Genomic DNA, 23,981 nt, shown 5'->3' with positions numbered 1-23,981 from the left:
TCAGACGGGAAGTGATGGCGCATAGATAAGATGTGATGTTATGTTGACAGGAAGTGGTCATACAGACAGGAAGTGGTCATACAGACAGGAAGTGATGTCATTTAGACAGGAAGTAAAGTCACAGTGAATATGTGATGTCATGCAGACAGGAATGGTTATACAGACAGAAGTGATGTCATTCAGATGGGAAGTGATGTCACAGAGATAAGATGTGATGTTATGTTGACAGGAAGTGGTCATACAGACAGGAAGTGATGTGACTCAGACGTGAAGTGATGTCACATAGGTAAGATGTGATGTCATGCAGACAGGAAGTGATGCCATTAATGTCAGGGTTTCCGGTAGGACCGGATGACGGATCCCAAAAACGCAGAACACAGAGAGACAATTCAACAAATTTATTTAACAAGTACTAGAACAAAAAGCCCCGGACCCGACCTCGGATAAGCGGAAGAAGATGGATGGATGGATGGATGGATAGAACAAAAAGCACTGGACGAAGCCAAGAGTAAAAACAGTTAACAAAAGACGCTTGCACAAGCTGCAAGGTGAGGTGGTAACAAAAATATACCCGAGGGCTACAAAAACCGCACTACGCGAATAAACAAAACCAAAACACAAAACGCACTGTAAAAAGCGGATAACTAAAGGCGACGTAGAAATCACGTGGATATCAAACACTCAGGCGTCAAGCTGAGGAAACATACAACTACGGCGCAAAAAGGCTCAACGCGAAGATAACAAACTCTCAAGCTGAAAGCTGAGGAAACAACAAAAAACTATGAATCAAAAGGACTCACGAAACTAACTGGAAACAAGAGACGAGGCTATAGATACAAACGAATTTACACAAGGTCAGAATAATGCTCTAGGCGAAGACCTAGCAAGGTCAATACTCCGACGAGGAGTGTCGGCAGTCACAGTCCTTATGAAGGTTTGATTGAGGATGGGAAACAGGTGCGGCGCAGGAGGACACGCCCCATCCCTCAATCAGAGGCTAGTGGAAGAAACAAAAAACACACAGCCTGAGAGCACAACCACAACAATTCAGACTGGAAGTCACATAGGTAAGATGTGATGTCATGTTGACAGGAAATGGTCATACAGACAGGAAGTGATGTGATTCAGACAGGAAATAAAGTCACGTAAATATGTGATGTCATGCAGACAGGAAGTGGTTATACAGACAGGAAGTGGTGTAACAGGAAAGATGACAGGAAGTGTTATCATACAGACAGGAAGTGGTGTCACATAGGAAAGAGGTGATGTCAGTCAGACAGGAAGTGCTGTCACATTGGCAACGTACGATTGATGAATTTCCTAGCAGGCGTTGTGTCCAATCCCATCTGAGGACACCTTGGACAGGTCAGCAAATGTTTGTGGACCACAACAAATGTTTCATGTGACCTCTTGCTGGTGCCACCGTGTATCCATGACAACGAAATGGAAGCAAATAATATCTTTGACATGAGATTACCAAAACAGTTAGCATGTCTTCAAAAGATTACCAGTGTGTGTTTGCGTGTGCGTGTGTATGTGTGTGTCCTGTGTGAGTTTTTTTAATCCCTGTTCTGAGATGTCAGTCTGATTAGTGTTGTGGCCCAAATCCCAGATCATATTCAAAGGATTATTGTTTGAAGATGCATGCGCGCGTGCACGTGCATGTGTGTGTGTGCGTGCGTGTGCTTGTATGAGACAGAACTAATGAGATGTGGATTAGCGTGCTTGTTGTGTGTGTTGTCAGTATAATCTGCCTGTTGTGTGTTCAGCAGGTTTGATGATTCTTGTTTACTTGTCACTACTTCAGAGTTTGATCACACACACGCATGCACACGCACACACCATCTGTCTGTGTCAATGTGGGACAAAAGACAATAAACATCTATCAAACATAAGATAAATATATTACCAAGATATCATCATAATTATGCTAATTATTGGAAAACGCTGCCAGCGAACGCGCACAAGCTCATTAAGCAGTCGCGCACACATACACACACTCACACACACACACGTTGCCAGAAGCTTCTATGTAACCTATATTAGCACATTGATATTTGTGCGCGTGCGTGTGAGAGAGAGATATTATCGTCATCATCGATTCTGTATGTGTGTCAAAGTGTCACATGGACGCGCGCGCACACACGCACATGCAGGTGAGGATGGGTAAGGGAGGGGGCGCTCTAAGTGCCCCTCAGGTCTGACTCGCAGCAAGTTTGCATTAGTGGAACACCGGGAGGGAGCTCCGGGCGACACACGCGCGTGCGCATACTCGGGCACACGCTCGCGCACGCACATACACGCACGCAGCTTACCTGTGCTTCAGAGGGACCGTTTCAAAATCAAGTCATGTTAAGGTTTGTTTGTGCGAGCGCGTGGGTGTGTGCGTGTCCTGTGGGTGAAGACCTTTTGGTTGACTGTCAGGATGAATGTTGTCCCTCTTGGAGGTGACCTTCTACTTCTCCATGGTGGGACGACCAGGAAGAGGAGGAGGGTGACGAAGAGGAGTAAGATGTGGAGGGGGAGGAGGATGAGAGTGAGGGAGAAGACAACGATGAGAAGTATAGGAGGAGGAACGTGAGGAAAAGGAGAGAAATGAGGAAGAGGGTGAGAGTTGAAGAAGGAGGAGCGAGAGAAGAAGGGGGACAAAGCGAAGGAGGGTGATGAAGAGGAGAAAGATAAGGAGGAGGAGGGTGAGGAAAAGGAGAGGGATGGGGTGCGTGAGGAAGAGGAGAAAGATGAGAAAAAAAGAAGAGGGGAGGTGAGGAAGAGGAGAATGGCGAGAAGGAAGAGGATGAGGAGGAGAAAGAAGGTGGGTGAGGAATAGGAGCGAGATGAGGAGGAGGATGTTGAAGGTAGAGGGTGAGGGAGAGGGGAAGATAAGAAGGAGGAGGGAGAGAAGGAAGAGGAGGGTGACGAGGAGGACGAGGTGGAAGATGTGAAGGAGGTTGAACAAGAGGAGAATGATAAGGAGGAGCAGGAGGAGAAAAAGAAGAATCATGATAAAGAGGAGAATGATGAGGAGGAGGAGGGCGAGGAGAAGGAAGGGGAATCGGAGACAGATGAGGAGGAGGGTGAGGAAGAGGAGAAATATGAGTAGGAGGGTGAGAAGGAGGTGAGAAAGATGAGGAGTAGGCAGAGGAGGGTGACAGAGCGGAGAATGAGGGGGAGGAGAAAGTTGAGAATAAGGAGGAGGCTGAGGAAGAGGATGATGATGATGATGAGGAGGAGAAAGTTTCAAATGGGGAGGAGGGTGAGGAGAATGATGAGCAGGAGGACACGGAGGAGGCAGGGGTTAGGAATCGGAGCGAGTTGAGGAGGAAGAGGAGGAGGGTGAGGAAAAGGAGAAATATGAGAAGGAGGAGGGAAAGGAGGAAAAGAAGGAGGTGAGATAGATGAGAAAGATGAGGAGAAGGCAGAGGAGGCTGACAAAGAGGAGGAGAAAGACACGAGGGAGGTTGAGCAAGAGGAGAACGATCGGGAGGAGGAGAAAAAAAGAGGAATGATGATTACGTGGAGGAATGTGAGAAAGAGGAAAAGGAGAAAGTTGAGAACAAGGAGGAGGAGGAGGAGATGGGCAAGGGAGAGGAATAGGCCAAAGATGAGAAGCATTTCTTTTTTTTTTTATCCAGCATTTTATTCATGGTATTTTTCTGTTATTGATCACGTCTGTCGCCATACATGCGGTATTAATGTTGAATTATCGCTCAGGCTGGCCGGGTACTGATATCAAGCACCGATATCAGGCCGATACCTGGTCTTATTTCAAGGTATTGTACTCGCTCTTTTTTTATGATCAGGAATTAGAAATTAGAAGAATATAAAATTGCTATTAATTTCATGCAATTTTAAACGCTATATTGGGATATTTATGTTTTTCTTAAAAAAATTTATGTATCACAAATTCAAGCATATCGCTACTGTACTTGATATCGGTACCTCCTCCAGAATTGAGTACTTATACTGGTTTTTGAGTTGGGGAAAAAAAGAAGTGTTATCGAACGTCCCTATTTTTCAGTCTCTCTATGGCCCATTTGGCTGCAGAAGGTCCCCCCACCCACAATTTACGACGCTTCCCTGTGGAAGACCTTGGGGGAGGCAGGGAGGGGGGTTGGGGGGGTTCCTTTCACTCTCAACTTTCTTCACTCACTCACTGAAATCTTTCTTCAATTCCTCACGTGCATGCTCACGTGGACGTGAGGAATTGAAGAAAGATTAAGGATGAAAAGATTTTTTTTTCCCCCCTTTTCATTCCTCATCTGCCTTCTTCTTATCTTTAATCTGACATCTTTTTGCCTTTATGATATCTCCTAATCCCTCGGTGTGCACGTGTGTGCGTGTTCATTCTGCAAGGATTAGAACGTTTGGAATTAAAAGTGACCTTTCTCATCGTGTGTGTGCGCGGGTGTGTGTGTGTGTGTGTGTGTGTGTGTGTTCGCCATGGCAACGTGGTCCGTGTGACGCTTTGAAGCAACATGTTGATGACGATGACGAGAATGAGATGTTTGGAATTCGAAGCGGATCCGCAATTGCGTTGGAAGCGGTTTGGAACTGAATTGGATTGAATTGGTGTAGTAGCTGTTGCGAACGCGTTGTTGTTGTCGTTGTCGAGTCGCTGTTGTTGCCTCAGACACTAGCGGAATGTTGCGCCCGCTCCAACTTTTGTCCCAGCGGCCTTGTCATGTGCAGACGTGTTGTGTCCTGCACACTTACAGCAAAACCCCCTTGACAGTACCCCCCACCCCACCCATATCCCGTCCCCCCCATCCGCACCCCCCCCCCCCAGCCCCCCCTGTACCTCCTCTCGCTCACCAGGAGCAGTTGCAGCCCTGAGGGAGGAGGAGGGCAAGATAATCTGTGTGTACGTTTCAGGCTAATTATTAGTCATTAGCATATTATTCTCATAGCGTCACAGTGATGCCTCAAGTGCAACACACACACACACACACACACACACACACACGCAGGCATGCGCGCTCGCACACATGCATACAAAAGTGCAGGGTTGATTGCTGCATTATTCATATTTAGCCTGAGGCAAGTTAGCCAGCTCTGCTAAAGCTAAAGCTGTTAGCAGCCAGTTACTGTTTCTGCACACACACACACTGAATACTTTATAGAATAAATACACTCCTCATGCTTTGAAAGAGGAATGTGTGTGTCTGTCGGATTGGTCATTCAAGTTCAAATCTCAAAGAAAACTTTCTTTTTCTACAGCTCAATATGCTGCTGGTAGACTGCAGTACGTATCTTCTTCAATATACAGCATGTGTTGATTTGGCATGATAACGATGCATGATATTTGATCTGGACACGGCAAGGACATTCAAATATAGCAACAGAAGTGTTTTAATCCTACTAAATGTATTTATTATTGTCAGACAGATATTGTCAGAACTACTTAAATACTGCTTCAATGTTCGTAACAACACGTAACAACATGACAAAAAAACATAGATTATTGATGCATTTTAAAGTAACTAAGTAATTTTTAATCCTATAAGATGAACATTTTACTTTTGACCTCATTACATTATAGTGAGTCTGCATTGTTGTACTTTACAGTCAGTCTGTGGTGTATGTGCTTTATTTATTTATTTATTTATTTATTTTTTTAGAACTTTATTATCAAAGAAACAATAATGAACAAACCTTGACACAGGGCATATCTTATCCAATCAATCATTTCACAGTAGTATTAACACATTTAAGTAATCTTTCACTAATCTTTCACCATCTTTGTAGAAATAAGTCCGTCTTCATCTGTAATTTAGCAGTCATGTACTCCATCATGTACATTTGCTTCAATCTCAAAGTCCATTCAGCTTTTGTTGGTGGAGGTATTTTTATCCAGTTTGCCGTAATTGTCTTTCTTGCAACCATTAGAAGAATACGCAGAATATATTTTTTGTGACCATTTGTTACACTTTCTGAGCATAATCCCAATATACACATCATAGGACTTAAATGGATATCATTATTCAAAATTTTTACAATCTACTTCATCACCTCATTCCAGAATATCGGCAGTACAGGACAGTTACGGTAATGTGGATGTATGTGTTTTAAATGACCCCCCCGCCTCACCCACCCTCAAAACCTATCCTATGATATTGGCCACATATTGTTCTAAAGACAATAAAAATACAGCAGACTAAACGTAAATTATAACAATGAAGACTCACTAGGAATGTAATGGGGTCAAAAGTGAAACGTTCGTCTTTAAAACCTGTAGAATTAAAATAGTTTCTTTATAATGCATCAAGAACTGCAGATTTTTTTTCAATGATGTATCGTGTTTTTACGAACGTGCACTATCGCGCAGGCATATATAGGTATTTTGTTCTAGTGGGGTAGTTAGCGATCCAAGATGGCGGGATCTTCTGTGCATGCGCGTCACAGATCGTGCAGGGATAGAGTCTTGACAACGCCGTCTTCAGTTGACAGCATGTGACAAAATGGCCGCCACATGAGATGGATAAAACGGGTGGATTTTGTTGCTTTGTTCATATTTCACAAACACAATATAAATCAGAATACCGTGCTGAGACTATAGACGGTTTGTATAGATCATATTATTTTATATACATTTTTTTTGGTTGATTTAAAAGTTAAATACTATACTATACTATATTATACATTTAAAAGTTAAATACTACTAAACGGTGCTTAAAAATGTACTGTTGTTGGACTTGATCCTCTTGCTTAAAAACGGAGCCAGCCCGCCTAGCCAACTTTGAGACTCGCTCGTCCAATTCATATTTCTCACTCGCTTAATTCTGTCTCAGAATCATAAACGGAGCAACTGACAGCAAAAACGACCTCATGAGCTTGTTGTCGTTGTGAAGTCAATTGTGAAAAGGAATTCGCATGTAGATGTATACTGATCGAAATGAAGGTTTACTTTCCAATTTATTTATTTTTTTGTCAGTTTGTCTTCTGATTTGAACCAAATCGAGTTACTGTTACTTTGCGGTCCTTAATGACTACAACTTGCTGCTCGTGACCTTTTCCACATTTTGTGCTCAGCGCGTCGAAAGCTTTTTTTCGAGGTCCGCAAACACACGACTGAACGACGTGGCCTTTGTCCAGGGATGCTTTTGTTTCTTTCTAGTTTGCGATTTCACCCTCGCACACCTTCACACGGTCACACACGCACACCCACACCCACACACACACAGCCCACAAGCACAAGGTTTGATGCGGCCATTTTATTGTTTGCCCTCCGAGTGTGCGTGCGTGTGCGCGCGCCACCAGTTAAATGCCACCACTGCTGTCTGTCATTGTGTGTCCACTGTCACCTCTAATCACACACACACACACACGCGCGCGCGCATGCACACACACAGCGCGATGCCGCAGGACCTGCTGGGAGCTGCCGTGTTATTGCGGCGGCCTGTCCTGTCTCGTCCAATCATCTGGCAGGGTTTACTTTAGCACAACATGCTAACTGATAACTGTGAGGCTAATGGTGCGTGTACACACGCACACACGTTGTCTGACACTGGATAATAACACGCATTAGGCAAGCCTGGTTTCACACTGCTAATTAGTGTGTGTGTTGGTGTGTGCGTGCGCGTGCGTGTCCATGATGGACAGACAAAGACAGGAAGGAAAAGTCAGCTTCCTGAAAGTTTGACGCACAAAAACTCACCTCCCCTCCTCCCTTGCAGTGCGAGTGTGCGTTTGTGTTTGTGCGGCGTGTCGTGTATTGATTGGCGGCTGTGATTCCCGCCACTAGATATCAATACACAATTGTGTTGTTTGCGTTACGTCTCTGTGTTCGCAAGTGGTTTCCATAGCAACGCAAATGTCCAAGTTGACCACCTGCGCACGCACAACAACAAAAGGCCGTCGCCATCATCATCATTGGGGTTGTGGTCTTTTGTGGATGTCAGGAAGTGATGTCATGCAATAAGAACTTATAGGAATCATTCATCATCAAACATCAACAACGGGAAATTGATTGTTGATTAGTGACATGACGGGGGTGCTGGAGCCTATCCCAGCTGGCTATGGGCAGTAGGCAGGGTACACCCTGAACTGGTTTCCAGCCAATCGCAGTGCGGTACATGATTAAATATTATGTTTATTTTTATAATTTTTTTAAATTGTGTATCGGATATTTTTTAATGGAATTTGAGTTTGCTGAATAAAGTTGATTGATCGATTAGACACGCACGCACGCACTTACACATTCACGGTGAGTGTGTCCTCAGGGTGCGTTTCTGTTCCCTGTCATCACCCTGCCAACATACATGTTGCAACATGGAATGGTATGTGACATGCATGTGTGTGTGTGCGTGTCGGAGTGAGGACGGGGTGGGGGGAGGCGGGGCTTGATTTCATTTCCTGTCAAAGAAACGGCTGCTGAAAAATACGAAAGTCCACCCGGTCAGCGTGCAGTTTTTACCTTTTTGTTGACGTTTTTGTGTGTGTGCGCTTCTTTTTCCAGCGTGTCTGCTCGGTCAAGGTCCAGACTGCAGTCTGGTCCAGTCCAAAGAAGATGACTTGGACTGGGAGCGAGGGCCTCCGCCTCAAGGTGCTGACGGCTGGATGCCAACAGGTAAGCGTGTGTAGATCTGGCGTTCCTCAGAGCTCCTGCTCAAGCCCACCAAACTTGTTTAATTAAGTTGTCATATGTGACCATTTATTTACTTTTTGTCCTCACTATTGAAACAATTCTGTGCACCATCAGCCTTTACAAGTTAACTTTTTTTTGCACCACTTGATGACATCACTGCACATTAGTAGAACAGCATGTAACTAGTGATACTACTTTGCAACTGTGTGCTACTAGTACAGGGATCTGCGGCTCTGGAGCCACATGTGGCTCTTTATTCCCTTTCCTGTCGCTCCTTGTTGATCTGTAAAAAAAAATTTAGTAGATTTTTTTTTTTTTTTTTTACATATTTGTTTTCATTTTTTTTAGATAAATTATTCTTTGAATGAATTAAAGGGATACTTGACTTATTTAGCCATTGTTGGCGGTCAAACATTAATATTTTGCCTGTAATAAATTTGATATTTTCATGTACAATTAGTACCTTTCAAAACACATTTTGCAACTTGCTGTCGACTGAAAATGACATCACAAGGGCTCAGGTAACCAATCACAGCTCAGCTTGTGAACATCACATGACCAAACCTAGAAAACGGGTGAGCTGTGATTGGTTACCTGAGCCCTTGTGATGTCATTTTCAGTTGACAGCAAGTTGCAAAATGTGTTTTTAAAGGTAGTAATTGTATGTGAAAAATAATGAAAGTATCAAATTAATTATAGACAAAATATTACCTTTTTATTGCTATAATGGGTGAAATAAGTGAAGTATCCATTGAATGATTTATATGAGAAAAAAAATGAATAATTAAATGTAAAAAAAAAAGTCAGTCTAAATTTGAAAGTTGTCAGGAAAAAAGTTTTTTTTTTTTTAATACCTAAAAATGTCCAAATAAGCGACCATAAAATGCCCCAAAAGATAGAGATAAAGCAGAAAATTACCATATAATGTACACAAAATTGCCGCAAAAATGTCAATAAATTAATTTGTCTAAAAAGCAAGAAAAAAACATTGAAAATGTAACCATAAAATGTCCAAAAACAAAGAAGACAGGCAAAAAAGTACCACAAAATATCTCTGGAATTGCCCCCCCAAAAAAGCCAGAAAATTCATAAAAAAAAAAAAAAGGACAGAAAAGAAAACATTCAAAAAGTAACTATAAAATGTCCAAAAACAAAAGAGGAAATCACAATAATTATCTTATAATGTACAAAAAATTGCCAAAATAGTCAGAACATTTATTTCAAAAAACAAAAACAAAACATTTAAAAAGATATCTATTAATGTCCAATAAACACAATAAGAAATCCCCAAAATGACCATAAAATGTCCACAAAATGGTCAGAAAATTGTTAGTGAAAAAAGTCAAAAAAGGAAGAAGAACGAGGCAGAAAATTAGCCATAAAATGTCCATACTATTTCATTTGTCACAATGTTCAAAGGTTTTGCAGCTCCAGACAGATTTTTTGTTTGTTTGTTTTTTGGCCTAAAATGGCTGTTTTGACAGTAAAGGTTGCTGACCCCTGTACTAGTTACTAGTCACTATATAAATAAAGATGATTTGACATTTTCAGAAATCTACAATACTGTATGGAAAGTAACGGCCGCGCACAAAAATCTTGAAGCAGCCGTGAGCTTTTTGCCTTGTCGTTTTTTTCCCCCCCTTCCGCTCTTGAATGCAGCACGAAAGACAATCTGCAGCTTTTCTTATCTTGCAACACTTTCTCCTCTGACTTATGGACGCACACTTCACACTCGGGTGCACACAACACAAGTCCGCGTGTGCGTGTGTGTGTGCGTGCGCGCCAGAGAAGCCGTTTGTCACATGCTCGCCGAGGTTACTCTGCTGACGAATGAGAACTTGGCGCTCTTAAATCAGGCAGCCAATCACGTAAGAGACAATGTGAGCGAGGACACACAGAGTGGACGTGCTTACTGTCCTACTCGCTCTGATTCATGTCCTCCTCGCCTTTCTTCTCACACACCTGTGTGTGTGTGTGTGGGGGGGGGGGGGGGGGGGGGGGGTCTGGGTGTGACTAATTGTAGCCAATGGAGGCTATCAGATGGCGCACACACACATAGAGCAAAGTGTCAATAATGACGGCGCTGAGAACAAGTTGAAACTAGTTTTGTCCTTCCAGTGTGCGTGCGCACGGTGGTCACACGATGACATCACCATCCTAATTTCACACCTGATGTCTGTGTGACACACAAATAGAGGAAATCCAATTTGTATACAATCAAACCTGCTTGCTGGCGGATTTCGAAACTGTCGTTTTTGTGGCTTTCTGCAGTGACTTGGTGACCAATCCATTTTTTGACCACACGTGCCCTGATATTAACTGGTAACCAGTCAGTTATTTGGCCCTATGTGCCCCCATATTGACTGGTGACCAGTCCATTGCTTGTCCTTATATGCCCTGTTATTAACTGGCGACCAATCCCTAGTTTGTCCATAAGTGCCTCCATATTGACTGGCGACCAGTCCATTGATTGTCCCTACGTGCCCTGATATTGACTGGTGACCCGTCCGTTTTTGTCCATATGTGGTCCGATATTGACAGGCGACCAGTCCACCGTTTTTCCCTATGTTCCCAGATATTGACTGGCGACCAGTCAGTTGTTTGCCTATATGTGGCGTGTTGACTGGCAACTAGTCCATTGTTTGTCCCTACTTACCCTGATATTGACTGACGACCAGTCAGTTATTTGTCCACACGTGCCCCGATATTGATCGGCGACCAGTCAGTTATTTGACCCTATGTTTCCTGATATTGACTGGTGACCCGTCAGTTGTTTGTCCATATGTGCCCTATTATTAACTGGTCACCAGTCTGTTTGGTGTCCATATGTGTCCCGATATTGAGTGGCGACCAGTCAGTTATTTGTCCCTATGTTCTCCGAAATCGACTGGCGACTAGTCAGTTGTTTGTCCATATGTCCCCTATTATTAACTGGTGACCAGTCTGTTTCTTGTCCATATGTGTCCCGATATTGACTGGCGACCAGGCCATTTGTCCCCAATATTGACTGACGACCAATCAGTTGTTTGTCCATATGTGCCCTATTATTCACTGGTGACCAGTCTGTTTCTTGTCCATATGTGTCCCGATATTGACTGGCAACTAGTCCATTGTTTGTCAATATATTTAGTGACTGATGAACAGTCCGTTGTTTATCCATATATGCTCCGATATTGACTGTTGACCAGACAGTTGTTTGTCCACATGTGCCTGATATGAACTGGTGACCAATCTGTTTCCTGTCCATAAGTGTCCCGATATTGACTACCGACCTGTCTATTGTTTCTCCATATGTGCCCTGATATAGACGTGTGACTAGTTTATTGTATGCCCATATGTGGCCCGTGAATGACTGGCGACCAATCTGTTTTTTGTCCATATATGCCCTGAAATTGACTTCCGCCAACTAACTCCCCTAACATAACCGTCATGAGACCAAGTGCGACACAACATGGATTTAATTTTATTTATTTTTTTAATTCTTCTTATTTCACTTGACCATGTTGACATTTTGAATTACCGTGGCAACCACAATGTTACTCAGTCAGTCACACTGCTGCACCCGCTCATTGATTTATTCCGCTGCATGTGTGTGTAGGGGTGTGTTTGTGTGATGTGTGTGTGCGTGCATGTGTCTCTGCAGAGTTCAGGCTATATTAATATTTCTAATAGGACTGTTATCAGCTCACTGCCAGCTGTACACAAAACACACACATACACACGCACGCACACACACATGCATGCTGAGGCTTGAAGGCAAAACCCGTCATACACATGCACGCGCACACGCACACACTTGCTGTGTGTTGTTTGATATTACCACAATGCTTTTGTGGATCAAAGAGACCTGGATGTCAAAATAACTTTTTGGGCGTACGCACACACAAACGTGACCAAAATCTGAGTCGTTCTCACTGAACTAGCCTTGAATAGAACTTTTATTGACGATGTATCTCACGATCCTGATGGTACGTTCCTTTTGGTGGCTGTATATATGGAATAATACTTAAAAAAATAAAATAATGATAATAAAAAAAGAATAAAACCCCGTGACCCTTGTGAGGAGTTTTCATCTTTAAAATCACATTTTTATTTACCCATTATCTCAACAAAAGTAAATTTTTTGGACATCAGCTCAGTTCGGCTTCCTATTGGCTGATTGAGGCTATTGAATAGACGGGATGACTCTCGCCTGCTACGTGCTAACATGACGCGCCGACTGTCAGTCACGCATGACCTCCCGTGCACAGGCTCCTCCTCCTTCCTGTTCGTGAACACGACCGGTCGCAGCGCCGGTCAGCGTGCTCGCCTGCTGATGTCGCCGCTCAAAGAGAACGACACGCACTGCATCAACGTCCTCTTCTATCAGGACGCCACGCTCAACGTCTACGTCAAAGGTGTGTGCGTACTGTGCGCGTGCATACGTGTTTGTTATCGAGTTGAGAGTGTTTGCGTTTGTCGCAGAGAACAACAGTCCACTGGCGCTTCCCGTCTTCAACTCGTCCGGTCACCAGCAACGCACGTGGAACACGTTGGAACTCGCCGTGTCCACGTTCTGGCCAAACCTCTACCAGGTCACTAACACTCACAAACTTCAGCACATGCCCCCTCCCGAGGCAAGGGTGCTGTTACTATGGCGACAGTGTTGACCGGTTGATTGACAGGTGGTGTTTGAGGCAGTCAGCAGTGGGCACAGAGGGGGCGTGGCCATCAAAGACCTATCACTGCAGGGACACCAGTGCAGTAAGTCCATGAGGCTTGAGACTCCGCCTCCTCATCCTCGTCCTCCTTTCATTCATTCATTCATTCATTGGATCCGCATGTTAGCTTAAACAGTTTTGACTTTAGCGTTAGCGTTGCTAACATTGCCGTTGTTGGAATGTTGCTAGCTTGAGAATTGTTTGCGTTAATCTTGTTAGCTTCAACATTAGCTTGACTGCATAAGTCAATATAGTGGCGTTTTGTGTGTGTGTTTGTGTGTGTGTGTGCATGTTAAGCGAGCGCACCTCACTTCCTGCACATCAAAGGCGTGGAGGTAAATGCAGGGCAAGCAGCCATGTTTGCGTGCACGGTGAGCGGTCGCCCTCGCAACGATGTCCAGCTCTTTCTGCAGGTAGGTCACATGATGATGATGATGATGATGATGATGATGATGATGCTATTGGTGATGAAGATGATGATGATGAGGATGATGATGTGAGGATGGTGATGGTGATGAGGATGATGATGATGGTATTGGTGAGGATGATGATGATGGTATTGGTGAGGATGATGATGATGATGGTATTGGTGAGGATGATGATGATGATGGTATTGGTGAGGATGATGATGATGGTATAGGTGATGATGATGATGATGATGATGATGATGGTATTGTGGAGGTGAGGATGGTGATGATGATGATGATGGTATAGGGGAGGATGATGATGATGATATTGTGGAGGTGATGATGATGATGATGATGATGATGATGGTATAGGTGTGGATGGTGATGATGATGATGGTATAGGTGAGGATGATGATGATGATGGTATTGTGGAGGTGATGATGATGATGATGATGATGATGATGATGGTATAGGTGAGGATGGTGATGATGATGATGATGGTATAGGTGAGGATGATGATGATGATGATGGTATTGTGGAGGTGATGATGATGATGATGATGATGATGGTATAGGTGAGGATGGTGATGATGATGATGGTATTGGTGATGATGATGGTATTGGTGAGGATGATGATGATGGTATTGTGGGGGTGATGATGATGATGATGATGCTATTGGTAAGGGTGATGATGATGATGGTATTGGTGAGAATGATGATGATGATGATGGTATTGGTGAGAATGATGATGATGATGATGGTATTGGTGAGAATGATGATGATGATGATGATGGTATTGGTGAGGATGATGATGATGCTATTGGTAAGGATGATGATGAGGATGATGATGATGATGATGATGATGGTATTGTGGAGGTGATGGTGATGCTATTGGTGATGATGATGATGATGGTATTGGTGAGGATGATGATGATGATGATACTGTTGGTGAGGATGATGACGATGATGATGGTGATGATGATGCTATTGGTAAGGGTGATGATGATGATGATGGTATTGGTGAGAATGATGATGATGATGATGATGGTATTGGTGAGAATGATGATGATGATATTGGTGAGGATGATGATGATGATGATGATGGTATTGGTAAGAGTAATGATGATGATGGTATTGGTGAGGATGATGATGATGGGATTGTGATGATGATGATGATGATGATGATGGGATTGGTGAGGATGATGATGATGATGATGATGGTATTTGTGAGGATGATGATGATGTGATGGTGGTGAAATGGTGATGGGTGATGATGATGATGATTGTAAGGATGATATAATCATCATGATGATGATGATTATAATGATGTGATGATGATAATGATGGTGATTATCATGATGATGTGATTATCATGATGATGATGATGATGATGGTGGTGACGATTGAATGTGATAATATTGGTCATTGTGATGATGGTGATAACGTGATTGGGATGATGATGATGATGATGATGATGATGATGACGACGATGACGACGACCACCCTGTGCGTCAGGGCGCGAGCGGTCGTCGCGCCAGCGCCACAGAAAGCAAGCCGGTCAACTCGCGGCGTTACGTGGCGACCTTCCACGTGGACAACACCACCAAAGAAGACTCTGGCCGCTACCGCTGCATCGGCCAATCAGAGCACGGAGTGGGCGTGTCCTCCTACGCTGACCTCACTGTCAAACGTAAGTCTTCTCTTTGGCTATATGTGTTTCAGGTGAGGGGTGACTGTTGGTCACACTCACTCAAATATACACACATGCGAACGCGCACGCACACACAATACAACAATAAGTATACAAGTTTATGTGAGTCCAACAATGTTTGAGTGACAGTTCAATCAGAGTTGAACAGCCATGGACTGTGGGATGTGTACATGTGTTTGTGTGTGTGTGTGTGTGTGTGTGAGTGAAGTGGGTCAGGAGGAAGTAGAGCAGCACCAGCGGGGATTGTGGGTAATAAATTCCAGGTCTGCTGCGACTCGCCGAAGGTCACGAATATTAATTATGTCTTTAACTTCTTCCTTCCTTTCCCTCGTTAAGAGGCATCACACCGCCTGCGCGTGCGTGTGCGTTTGGGTTTCGCATGTGCGTGTGAGACTCACCTAGGTCGTGTGTGTCCCTCAGAGCCCCCTGTACCCATCGCCCCCCCTCAGCTGACAGCGGTGGGCGCCACCTACCTGTGGATCCAGCTCAACGCCAACTCCATCAACGGCGATGGTCCCATCGTGGAGCGCGAGGTGAGCGGAGCTCCCGGAAACTGGGCGGAAATTTCACATTGAACCTGCAATAAACTGTAACCTTTACACTTGAACTTAATTTGACCTTGTGTGAACTTTTGAATGGCCATTTCCAACCATTTTGAATGTTGTACTACCTTTTGACTAGATATCAAGAGATTACAATCATTATTACCTTCGCTAAGCTAACAATAGCATTTCCAGTTAATTTACCATAGATGTTAGCATTAAGCTAGCAGAGCTTGCTAAAACTGTTTGTATTTGAAGGTCTCTAATTGCAAATTATCTTGAAATAGGTAACATATATTTCCATGTTTTCGTAGATGATTTAAAGAATTGACAGCAAACGTTTGCTGAGCTGAGTAGCTAACAGCAGCCACAAGGTTACAGTACATTTTCATTGTTTTGAAAACCACCTGAATGCCACCAATGTTTTGGGAATGGTGTACTTTGGCCATATTGTTAGCATTAGCTCATGAGCAGCAGCCATTGATGTTGCTGATGGTGATGTCAGAATGGCGGACACGTTGGGACCACAGATATGAATAGGTCGACACGCCCCTTCTGAGCTGTTTGCCTACGCTGACGCTAAGCTAGGAGGGGCAAATACCTCGGCGTATTCCATACGTGTGAATGACAAAAAAAATTTGGTCAAGGGAACTGGGAATAACCTTCCATCGAGAAAAATGCTCTTTTTGTATTTTGTCAAATGTTCTATATTGATAGCACAAATTTTGCCGTTGACTAAAAAGTAAACCACATGAAAATCAGTTTCGAAACAGAACAAATTCTGAATTATGTCCCCGCATTGCCTTTGATGGAAAAGTTGCCCCTGCCAATATGGCCGCCACACAAGCACGGCAGTCAACTGCACACTGGCGTATCACTATGGAAGACCAAAACTGCCAACATTCAAAATAAATAAATAAACATATAACTAAATAAATATTTAAATAAAAGTGAAAATAAAAAAAAATAAAAAATTAAATACAAATGTATTTATTTATGTTTATATATATATATATAATTTTTTTTTATTTATTTTGTTGGATATAACATCAAATTATATTTTTTTATATCCATTTTTATTTTCACTTTTATTAATTAATTAATTAATTTATTTAGTCAATTATGTATTTTAAATTTTGGCAGTTTTGGTCCTCCATATATCACGTCTTCATATCTCCTAGCGGCGTCCTTACACAATGTGTGTGCGTTGTGTTCAGGTGGAGTACCGCACCGCGGCGGGCATGTTGATCGACACGACGCCGGTGGACAAGGCCACCCACAAGATCGGCCACTTGGACCCCGATACCGAGTACCACATCAGCGTGCTGCTCACCCGGCCCCTGGAGGGTGGCACGGGGAACCCGGGGCCGCCGCTGCGCGCCCGCACCAAATGCGCAGGTGAGCGCTATGCGTTAGCGAGCTGCTAGCCACGCACTAGTGAATCAGTGCCAATTTGAAATCGTTTATTTTTTTTAATGGAAATTGAAATTGAGGGCGGCACGGTGGATGAGTGGTTAGCACGTCCGTCTCCCAGTGCTGAGGACACATGATCGAGTGCAGGACATGCCTGCGTGGGGTTTCTCCGGGGACTCCGGTCTCCTACCACATTCCAAAGACATGCATGGCGGGTTAATTGGGCGCTCCGAATTGTCCCTAGGTGTGCTTGTGTGTGTGGATGGTTGTTTGTCTCTGTGTGCCCTGCGATTGGCTGGTGACCAGTTCATGGTGTACCCCGCCTGCTGCCCATAGCCAGCTGAGATAGGTTCCAGCACCCCCCGCGGATGGGTGGATGAGTGGATGAGTGGATGGATGGAAACTGAAAAATATTTTTTATCCAATTCATTGAAAAGTCAGATTAATGGATTATTGCAGAAATCAATTTAAGTTTAGGAAAGCAGCCTGAAAATACCAAAAGTATTCCACCACTGATCAAAGCAATAAGTGCGTGCACCACGGGCCGTATCCTATGAAAGACCAAAACTGCCAAAATTCAAAATAAATAAATGACTAAATAAATAAATACATGACTAAAAGTGAAAGTAAAAATGTATAATTCGAAAACTAAATCCAAGTGTATTTATTTATTTATTTATTTATATATTTATTTATTTATTAATTTTAATATATATATATATATATTTTTTTTTTGTTATTTTTTCTTTCAATTTATATTAATTTTTTTGGATATAGTTTTTGAATTCTATATTTTTATAAAATTAGAAATGAAATAAAAAATGTATTTATTTATAACTATATTTTTTGCTCTTTTTATTTTTTTATATAATTTTCGAATTCTATTTTTTTATATCCGTTTTTATTTTCACTTTTAGTCATTTATTTATTTTTAATGTTGGTAGTTTTGGTCCTCCATCGCATCCGCATTAGCGTCGTTTAGCGTCTGGTTGCCGTCACGACATTAGCACGATTAGCGTCAAAGCTGCAATCGTCGCTGATTAGCCGAGCTCGTCAGGTGGCTAATGGTTAGCCACCAGCTCATTAAAACGGAGAGCCAGATGACGCTGTGTTAGCGCTGCGCCCATTAGCCACTAATGGCTGCAGTGCACGCTTCAGCAAGTGTGCCTGTGTGGGTGCGTGCATCTAATGAGGCATTGTACTTAGTCTTTTTTGTTGTTGTTGTTGTTGTTGTGTTAAGTCTTTGATTATTGTTGTTGATCTTTTTAAACGCCATTCTGTTATTTATGTTCATTACCATGCACGCGCTCACACAAAGGAGTCTCAGTGGAGAATGTTGTTAAGTTGTTGCACAAGTTGGATGGCTGCTCTCTTGCTAGCTCCGCCCCCCCAGGACTATCTGTAACCATAAACAAACGCACCTTTGGGAGTCCGCATGTGTGTGAATGTGAGAGAGAGATTGACAGCTAAGGGCCCACACACACGCTGTGTGATGATTTACGCTCTGATAACATTCGTCTGTCATCAAGTCACTTTTATTTATTCATATTACTGCACATCAATTATACAATCTCTGTGTGTGTTAAATAATGAATAAGTGTGTCCATCATACAAGCTTTGTGACTTAGAGCCCAGTGAGGCGACTCAGTGCGACACCGCAGCTCTTCTTCTACTTCAACTTCTTTTGTGGTAGCCCCACTTAAAAAGCCACCAGCATTTTATTTTTACGTATTTTTAAACATTATTTTCTCAGCCCTGCTTATGTATCTGTCAAGCTACCACTTCAAAAAAAATCCTGGCGCTTAGGCCTATTCCGTGCAAGTTAGGAACCAAACGTAAACATACAAGTGTGATAAATATGGCCGGTCGGGCATGTGTTTGCATTGGTTTTTAATTGGCATGCAAATGAGCTGCGACTTGTGTAGGAAGTCAAAGCGAGTCTTTTCAAAGTAAAACAATGTGAAGCGCTTTCAAAAGAGAGTGCACGGACACACGCTTACGGGCGAGCGCACGCGCGTGTTGACATCCATTAAAAGTGTGTGCGCTGTTTGTTGAGGCTTTTAGAATATTTCATATCAATATTTCACTGTTGTTCTTTTTTCACGTCGCATTTTTTCATGCTCAACTCGGCCAGCAAACATTTGAAGGCTTTTTAGGCCTTTTTGCGGTTTCATTTCTACTTCTTCTTCTCCACTTTTATTGCTCTGATAAATATATATATATATATATATGTATATATATATATATATATATATATATATATATATATATATATATATATATATATATATATATACACACACACACACACACACAATAAGTGTCCGCTTACATGATACCCGTTACTGAGTGCGAACAAGATGAATGCTCTCACATCACGTCAACAAGTGTTGAAGACCGTGATGAAGATGAGGATGAGGCTGGTGATGAGCGGGAGGATCGTGATGAAGGTGATGAAGGTGACGTGCTAGCAGCTGCACAGACGAGTGAATAGCACGCTAATTAGCTTGGCGACAGGAAGCCACACGTGCTCGACGACACAAAAAGACGCACAGCTGTCACGCACACTCAAAAACCCTCGGCGTGCGTGTGCGTGAGGACAACAGGAAGTGGTCTGAAGATGAAGAAGGGCTTGATTGACTTTTCACTTGGGGGGGAAAAAAAATGATGACAGCAGCAGCCGTCTTTTTTTTTTTTTTTTTTTTTCTCGTCATCTGATTTAAATGTCAAACTCAAATTATAGGATGGCGCGCACACACGAGGTTGGGGGAAATAGTCCAAATCTATGAGATTGTGTTAAGGGTTTATGAGTCATGTGATCCTCCGTAATCCCTCCTTCAGCCCTTTCTTCACACCTAGTTTGTTTGTGTGTGCGTGCGTGCGTGCATGCATGCCCAAAGGCAGCATGCTGGCATGGAAGAAGAAACAAAAGCAACATTAAATATAAACACATAGGATTACATTTGCATGTTTGTCGCGGAATGTATAAGGTGTCGATTCAAATCAAATCAGTTCAATTCAATTGTTTATTTCAAAACCAAAGTTTAAAAAGAAGTGCTTCGACGTCCACGACGTTTACTAAGACACAAGACGAGATAAGAAGTAGTTAGTATACAAGTAGTGAGTAACTTCTGACTTGTCTTGAGTTATGAGTTTGGTCATGATTGGATACAACTTGTAAGTCAAGGCACAATTATGCTAGTACAAGTACGAGCAGTTATTTTCTGTTCCAGAGCCGCTGCACGGCCCGCGCAGCCTGCAGGTGGCGTCGGTGCGCTCCCGGGAGGTGACGCTGCGTTGGGACCCGTTGGGCTACAGCGTGACGCGCTGCCACAGCTACAACGTGACGCTGCAGTACCGCTATCGACCGGCGGAGGCGGCGGAGGCCGAGGAGCGGCAAGAAGCGGCGTCGTACGAGGCGCGGGGGGTGGCGCCGCAGCACACACTGCGCGACCTCACGCCCTTCACCAACGTTAGCATCAGGCTGATCCTCAGCAACCCCGAAGGACGCAAGGAGAGCGAGGAGCTGCTGGTGCTGACGGATGAGGATGGTAATGCTAATATGCTAACTTTTTTTTTTTCATTTTATTTTTTTTAATTTATTTATCATCAACAAATGAAGCTTACAGAAAATTTTAAACATACATCTGAGCGATACCAAGAATAGAAAAGTGAAAACCAACAATATAAACACACCACAGGGTAGCTGAAATGCTAACCAGCTAACTAGCTTTGCCCTTTGGACATGAGCTAGTGCGTGTTTGAGGCACTGACCTGTATATATGACTGGATAGCCGAGAGCCCATACACGCCCGTGCAAGCCGTTGAAGTCACAGGGCGGCCATCTTGCTACTCCCACCTCGCAAGCAGACTATTGTATGAACTGAGCAATAAAATAAAAATGGGACCATCAAAGCAGCAAAAACCATCCACTTATTTTTGTATTTATTTATTTATTTATTTATTTTTAACTTGTTAAAAAAATAGTAACCACCCCACCCCGCCTCCGGTCTTATATTAACTGCCTACGAGCTGTATATGTCTCATCTGTACATATACCGCATAGTTTATACAGTAGTCTGCTCGTGAGGTGGGCGTAACAAGATGGCCGCCCAGTGACTTCAAGGGCTTGCACTCGCGTATATGGGCTATCGGCGAGCCAGTCATGTATTCAGATCAGTTCTTTGAGGGCTCTCCTAATGCTAATGCTAATGCTAATGCTAATGCTGTGGCAGTTCCCGGAGCAGTTCCGCTGGCATCCATCGGGGGCAGCAGCTATGAGCAGCACATCCGGGTCAGCTGGGCGGCGCCGCTGCAAACGTACGGACAGATTCGCCACTACGAGGTCAGTCGGTGACGGGCGCTTAAAAAAAAAAACAAAAACAAAAAACGTCAAACAGGAAGTGATGCGCACACTCCTTCCTGTCAGGTCTCCTTCAAAGCCCTGAGCTCGTTCGACTCGGATGTGGACCTGACCAATCAGAGCGGGAAGGTGCTGAAGGCGGCCAACGAGACGAGTCACATGTTCACCGGCCTCTTCCCGGGCTCCACCTACTCCTTCACAATAAGAGCGGCCACCGCCAAAGGCTTCGGACCGCCGGCCGTCACGCAGTTCACCACCAAGATCTCAGGTGGGGGCGGGGACTCTTCAGGCTAAAATGGTCATGACCGCCTCCGACCTCTCTGCTTCTTTCTCCCACACACACACTCACACAGCTCCCATCATGCCGACGTACGAGCGGCAGCCCCCAATCAACCAGAGCGACGCCACCGTCAGCGTCCTACTAAGACCGGCACGCAGCCGCGGCGCCCCCGTCAGGTGAAACAAACACAATTTCTTTTGTGTATGTGTGGCGCGCGTGTATGTGACAATAATCTGATTACCGCCGTTTGTGTTGCCTTCATGAGCGTGCGTGTAATCGCGCGCATGCCCAAAGGCAACACGCATGCATGTCACAAGAAACAAAAGCAACCTTCATTATACACACACTCACACCAAGGCTTGAAATAAACGCTTTCACATCAGAGATAACGTGTTACAATTTGCACTGAAAAAGGAAATCAAGTCAACAAATGTTCTTTAGAGGGATACTTGACTCATTGAGCCATTTTCAGCAGTAAAAAATTTATATTTTGTCAAATATTAATGTGGTAACTTCATTATTTTTCATGTACAATTAGTACCTTTAAAAAGTCATTTTCTACTTGCCGTCGACTGATGATCTGTGCTGAGGAAGTAGGTAACGGCCAATCATGGCTCAGTTTACTGACCAAACCCAGAAAATAGGTGAGCCATGATTGGCCGTTACCTACTTCTCAGCACAGGTGATGTCATCAGGAGTCGACAGCAAGTAGAAAAATTACTTTTAATGATATTAATTGTACATGAAAAATAATGAAGTTATCAAATTAATTCTGAACAAAACTTTTCACTGCTGAAAATTGTTCAATGAGTCAAGTATCTCTTTAAAAAATAGTTGTTCTATACGCTCCTCAATTGTCTAAATTCTGTTTGTGGAATATGAATTAAGAAGCAAAATCCACCTGTTTTTTTTTTGTTTTTTTTGTTTTTTAATCCAATTCAGGCGGCGGCCATTTTGTAATTTACAGTTGACTGAATAGTGTAAGAGTGAGCAAGAGCATAAGCAAGAGCATATTTGTGCGTACTGTAATTGTTCAGTGCATGCGTTTGTTTGTGCGCATATGTGTGTGCGCGGTGATGCTGTCGTCAAATCATTGAAATGACACTTTGATCTTGTCAACGTGTCCTTTAAATCTTTCATGTTTTTCTCATGAAAACTTAATAAAGCGGAAGATTGATGCTCTTCAATATTTCAGCGCGCGGGTGTGTGCGCGTGCAATTTAAGTGAAAACTACACACTAAAGTTTTTCCGTCACACAAACGTTGATTTGTAATAATTATGATAAAATGAAGGAATGATTGAACGATGACGTCATTTTTTTTTTTGTCTCTTTATTTTTGTTAGTGCTAATTAGCACAGCAGCGAGCGACCTCCGCTAGCTAAGTAGCTGGCTGCTAACGTGCGTGTGTGCAATTGAAGTGAAAACTACACTCCAAAGTTTTTCCGTCACACAAACGGTGATTTGTAATAATTATGATGAAATGAAGGAATGATTAAACGATGACATTTTTTTGTCTCTGTGTTTTTGTTAGAGTGCTAATTAGCATCGCCGCGAGCGGCCCGCCGCTAGCTAAGTAGCTGGCTGCTAACGTGCGTGTGTGCAATTCAAGTGAAAACTACACAAACAAGTTGATTAGTAATAATTATGATGAAATGAAGGAATGATTTAACGATGACATCATTTTTTTGTCTCTTTGATTTTGTTTGAGTGCTACTTAGCATAGTAGCGCGCGACCAGTAGCTGGCTGCTAACTCTACATTTCCTGTTTGTGTGCATGCGCTGCGCAGCAAGTACCAAGTGGTGGTGGAGGAGGAGCGCCCCCGCAGGCAGGCGAGGGGCACTGCCGAAATCTTACGCTGCTACCCGGTGCCCGTCCACTTCCTGAACGCCACGCAGCTCAACTCGCACTACTACTTTAGCGCCGAGCTAGCCGTTAGCCACGTCAGCAAGCCGACGCCATTTTGTGTCGGTGAGGATGGCG

At 43.4% G+C, this 23,981-nt stretch overlaps 1 protein-coding gene across 8 annotated transcripts in view; it reads left to right on the top strand.

Annotated features, from left to right (window-relative positions):
* The window catches only part of LOC144009085 (receptor-type tyrosine-protein phosphatase mu-like), a 48,492-nt gene that overhangs the window by 4,975 nt on the left and 19,536 nt on the right, over positions 1-23,981 (top strand). For all 8 annotated transcript variants that reach the window (XM_077508578.1, XM_077508579.1, XM_077508583.1 and 5 more), the window contains exons 2-14: positions 8,456-8,566; positions 12,835-12,981; positions 13,049-13,158; positions 13,249-13,327; positions 13,582-13,697; positions 15,206-15,380; positions 15,822-15,934; positions 17,161-17,341; positions 20,590-20,907; positions 21,592-21,701; positions 21,786-21,987; positions 22,073-22,175; positions 23,788-23,969. In XM_077508578.1, the coding sequence (XP_077364704.1) occupies positions 8,456-8,566; positions 12,835-12,981; positions 13,049-13,158; positions 13,249-13,327; positions 13,582-13,697; positions 15,206-15,380; positions 15,822-15,934; positions 17,161-17,341; positions 20,590-20,907; positions 21,592-21,701; positions 21,786-21,987; positions 22,073-22,175; positions 23,788-23,969 (1,947 nt within the window). The remainder of the gene's footprint in view (positions 1-8,455; positions 8,567-12,834; positions 12,982-13,048; positions 13,159-13,248; positions 13,328-13,581; positions 13,698-15,205; positions 15,381-15,821; positions 15,935-17,160; positions 17,342-20,589; positions 20,908-21,591; positions 21,702-21,785; positions 21,988-22,072; positions 22,176-23,787; positions 23,970-23,981) is intronic.

This window comes from Festucalex cinctus, chromosome 20 (assembly GCF_051991245.1).
Source record: "Festucalex cinctus isolate MCC-2025b chromosome 20, RoL_Fcin_1.0, whole genome shotgun sequence".
Lineage (NCBI taxonomy): Eukaryota > Metazoa > Chordata > Actinopteri > Syngnathiformes > Syngnathidae > Festucalex > Festucalex cinctus.
This window is presented reverse-complemented; position numbering and strand designations above follow the sequence as displayed.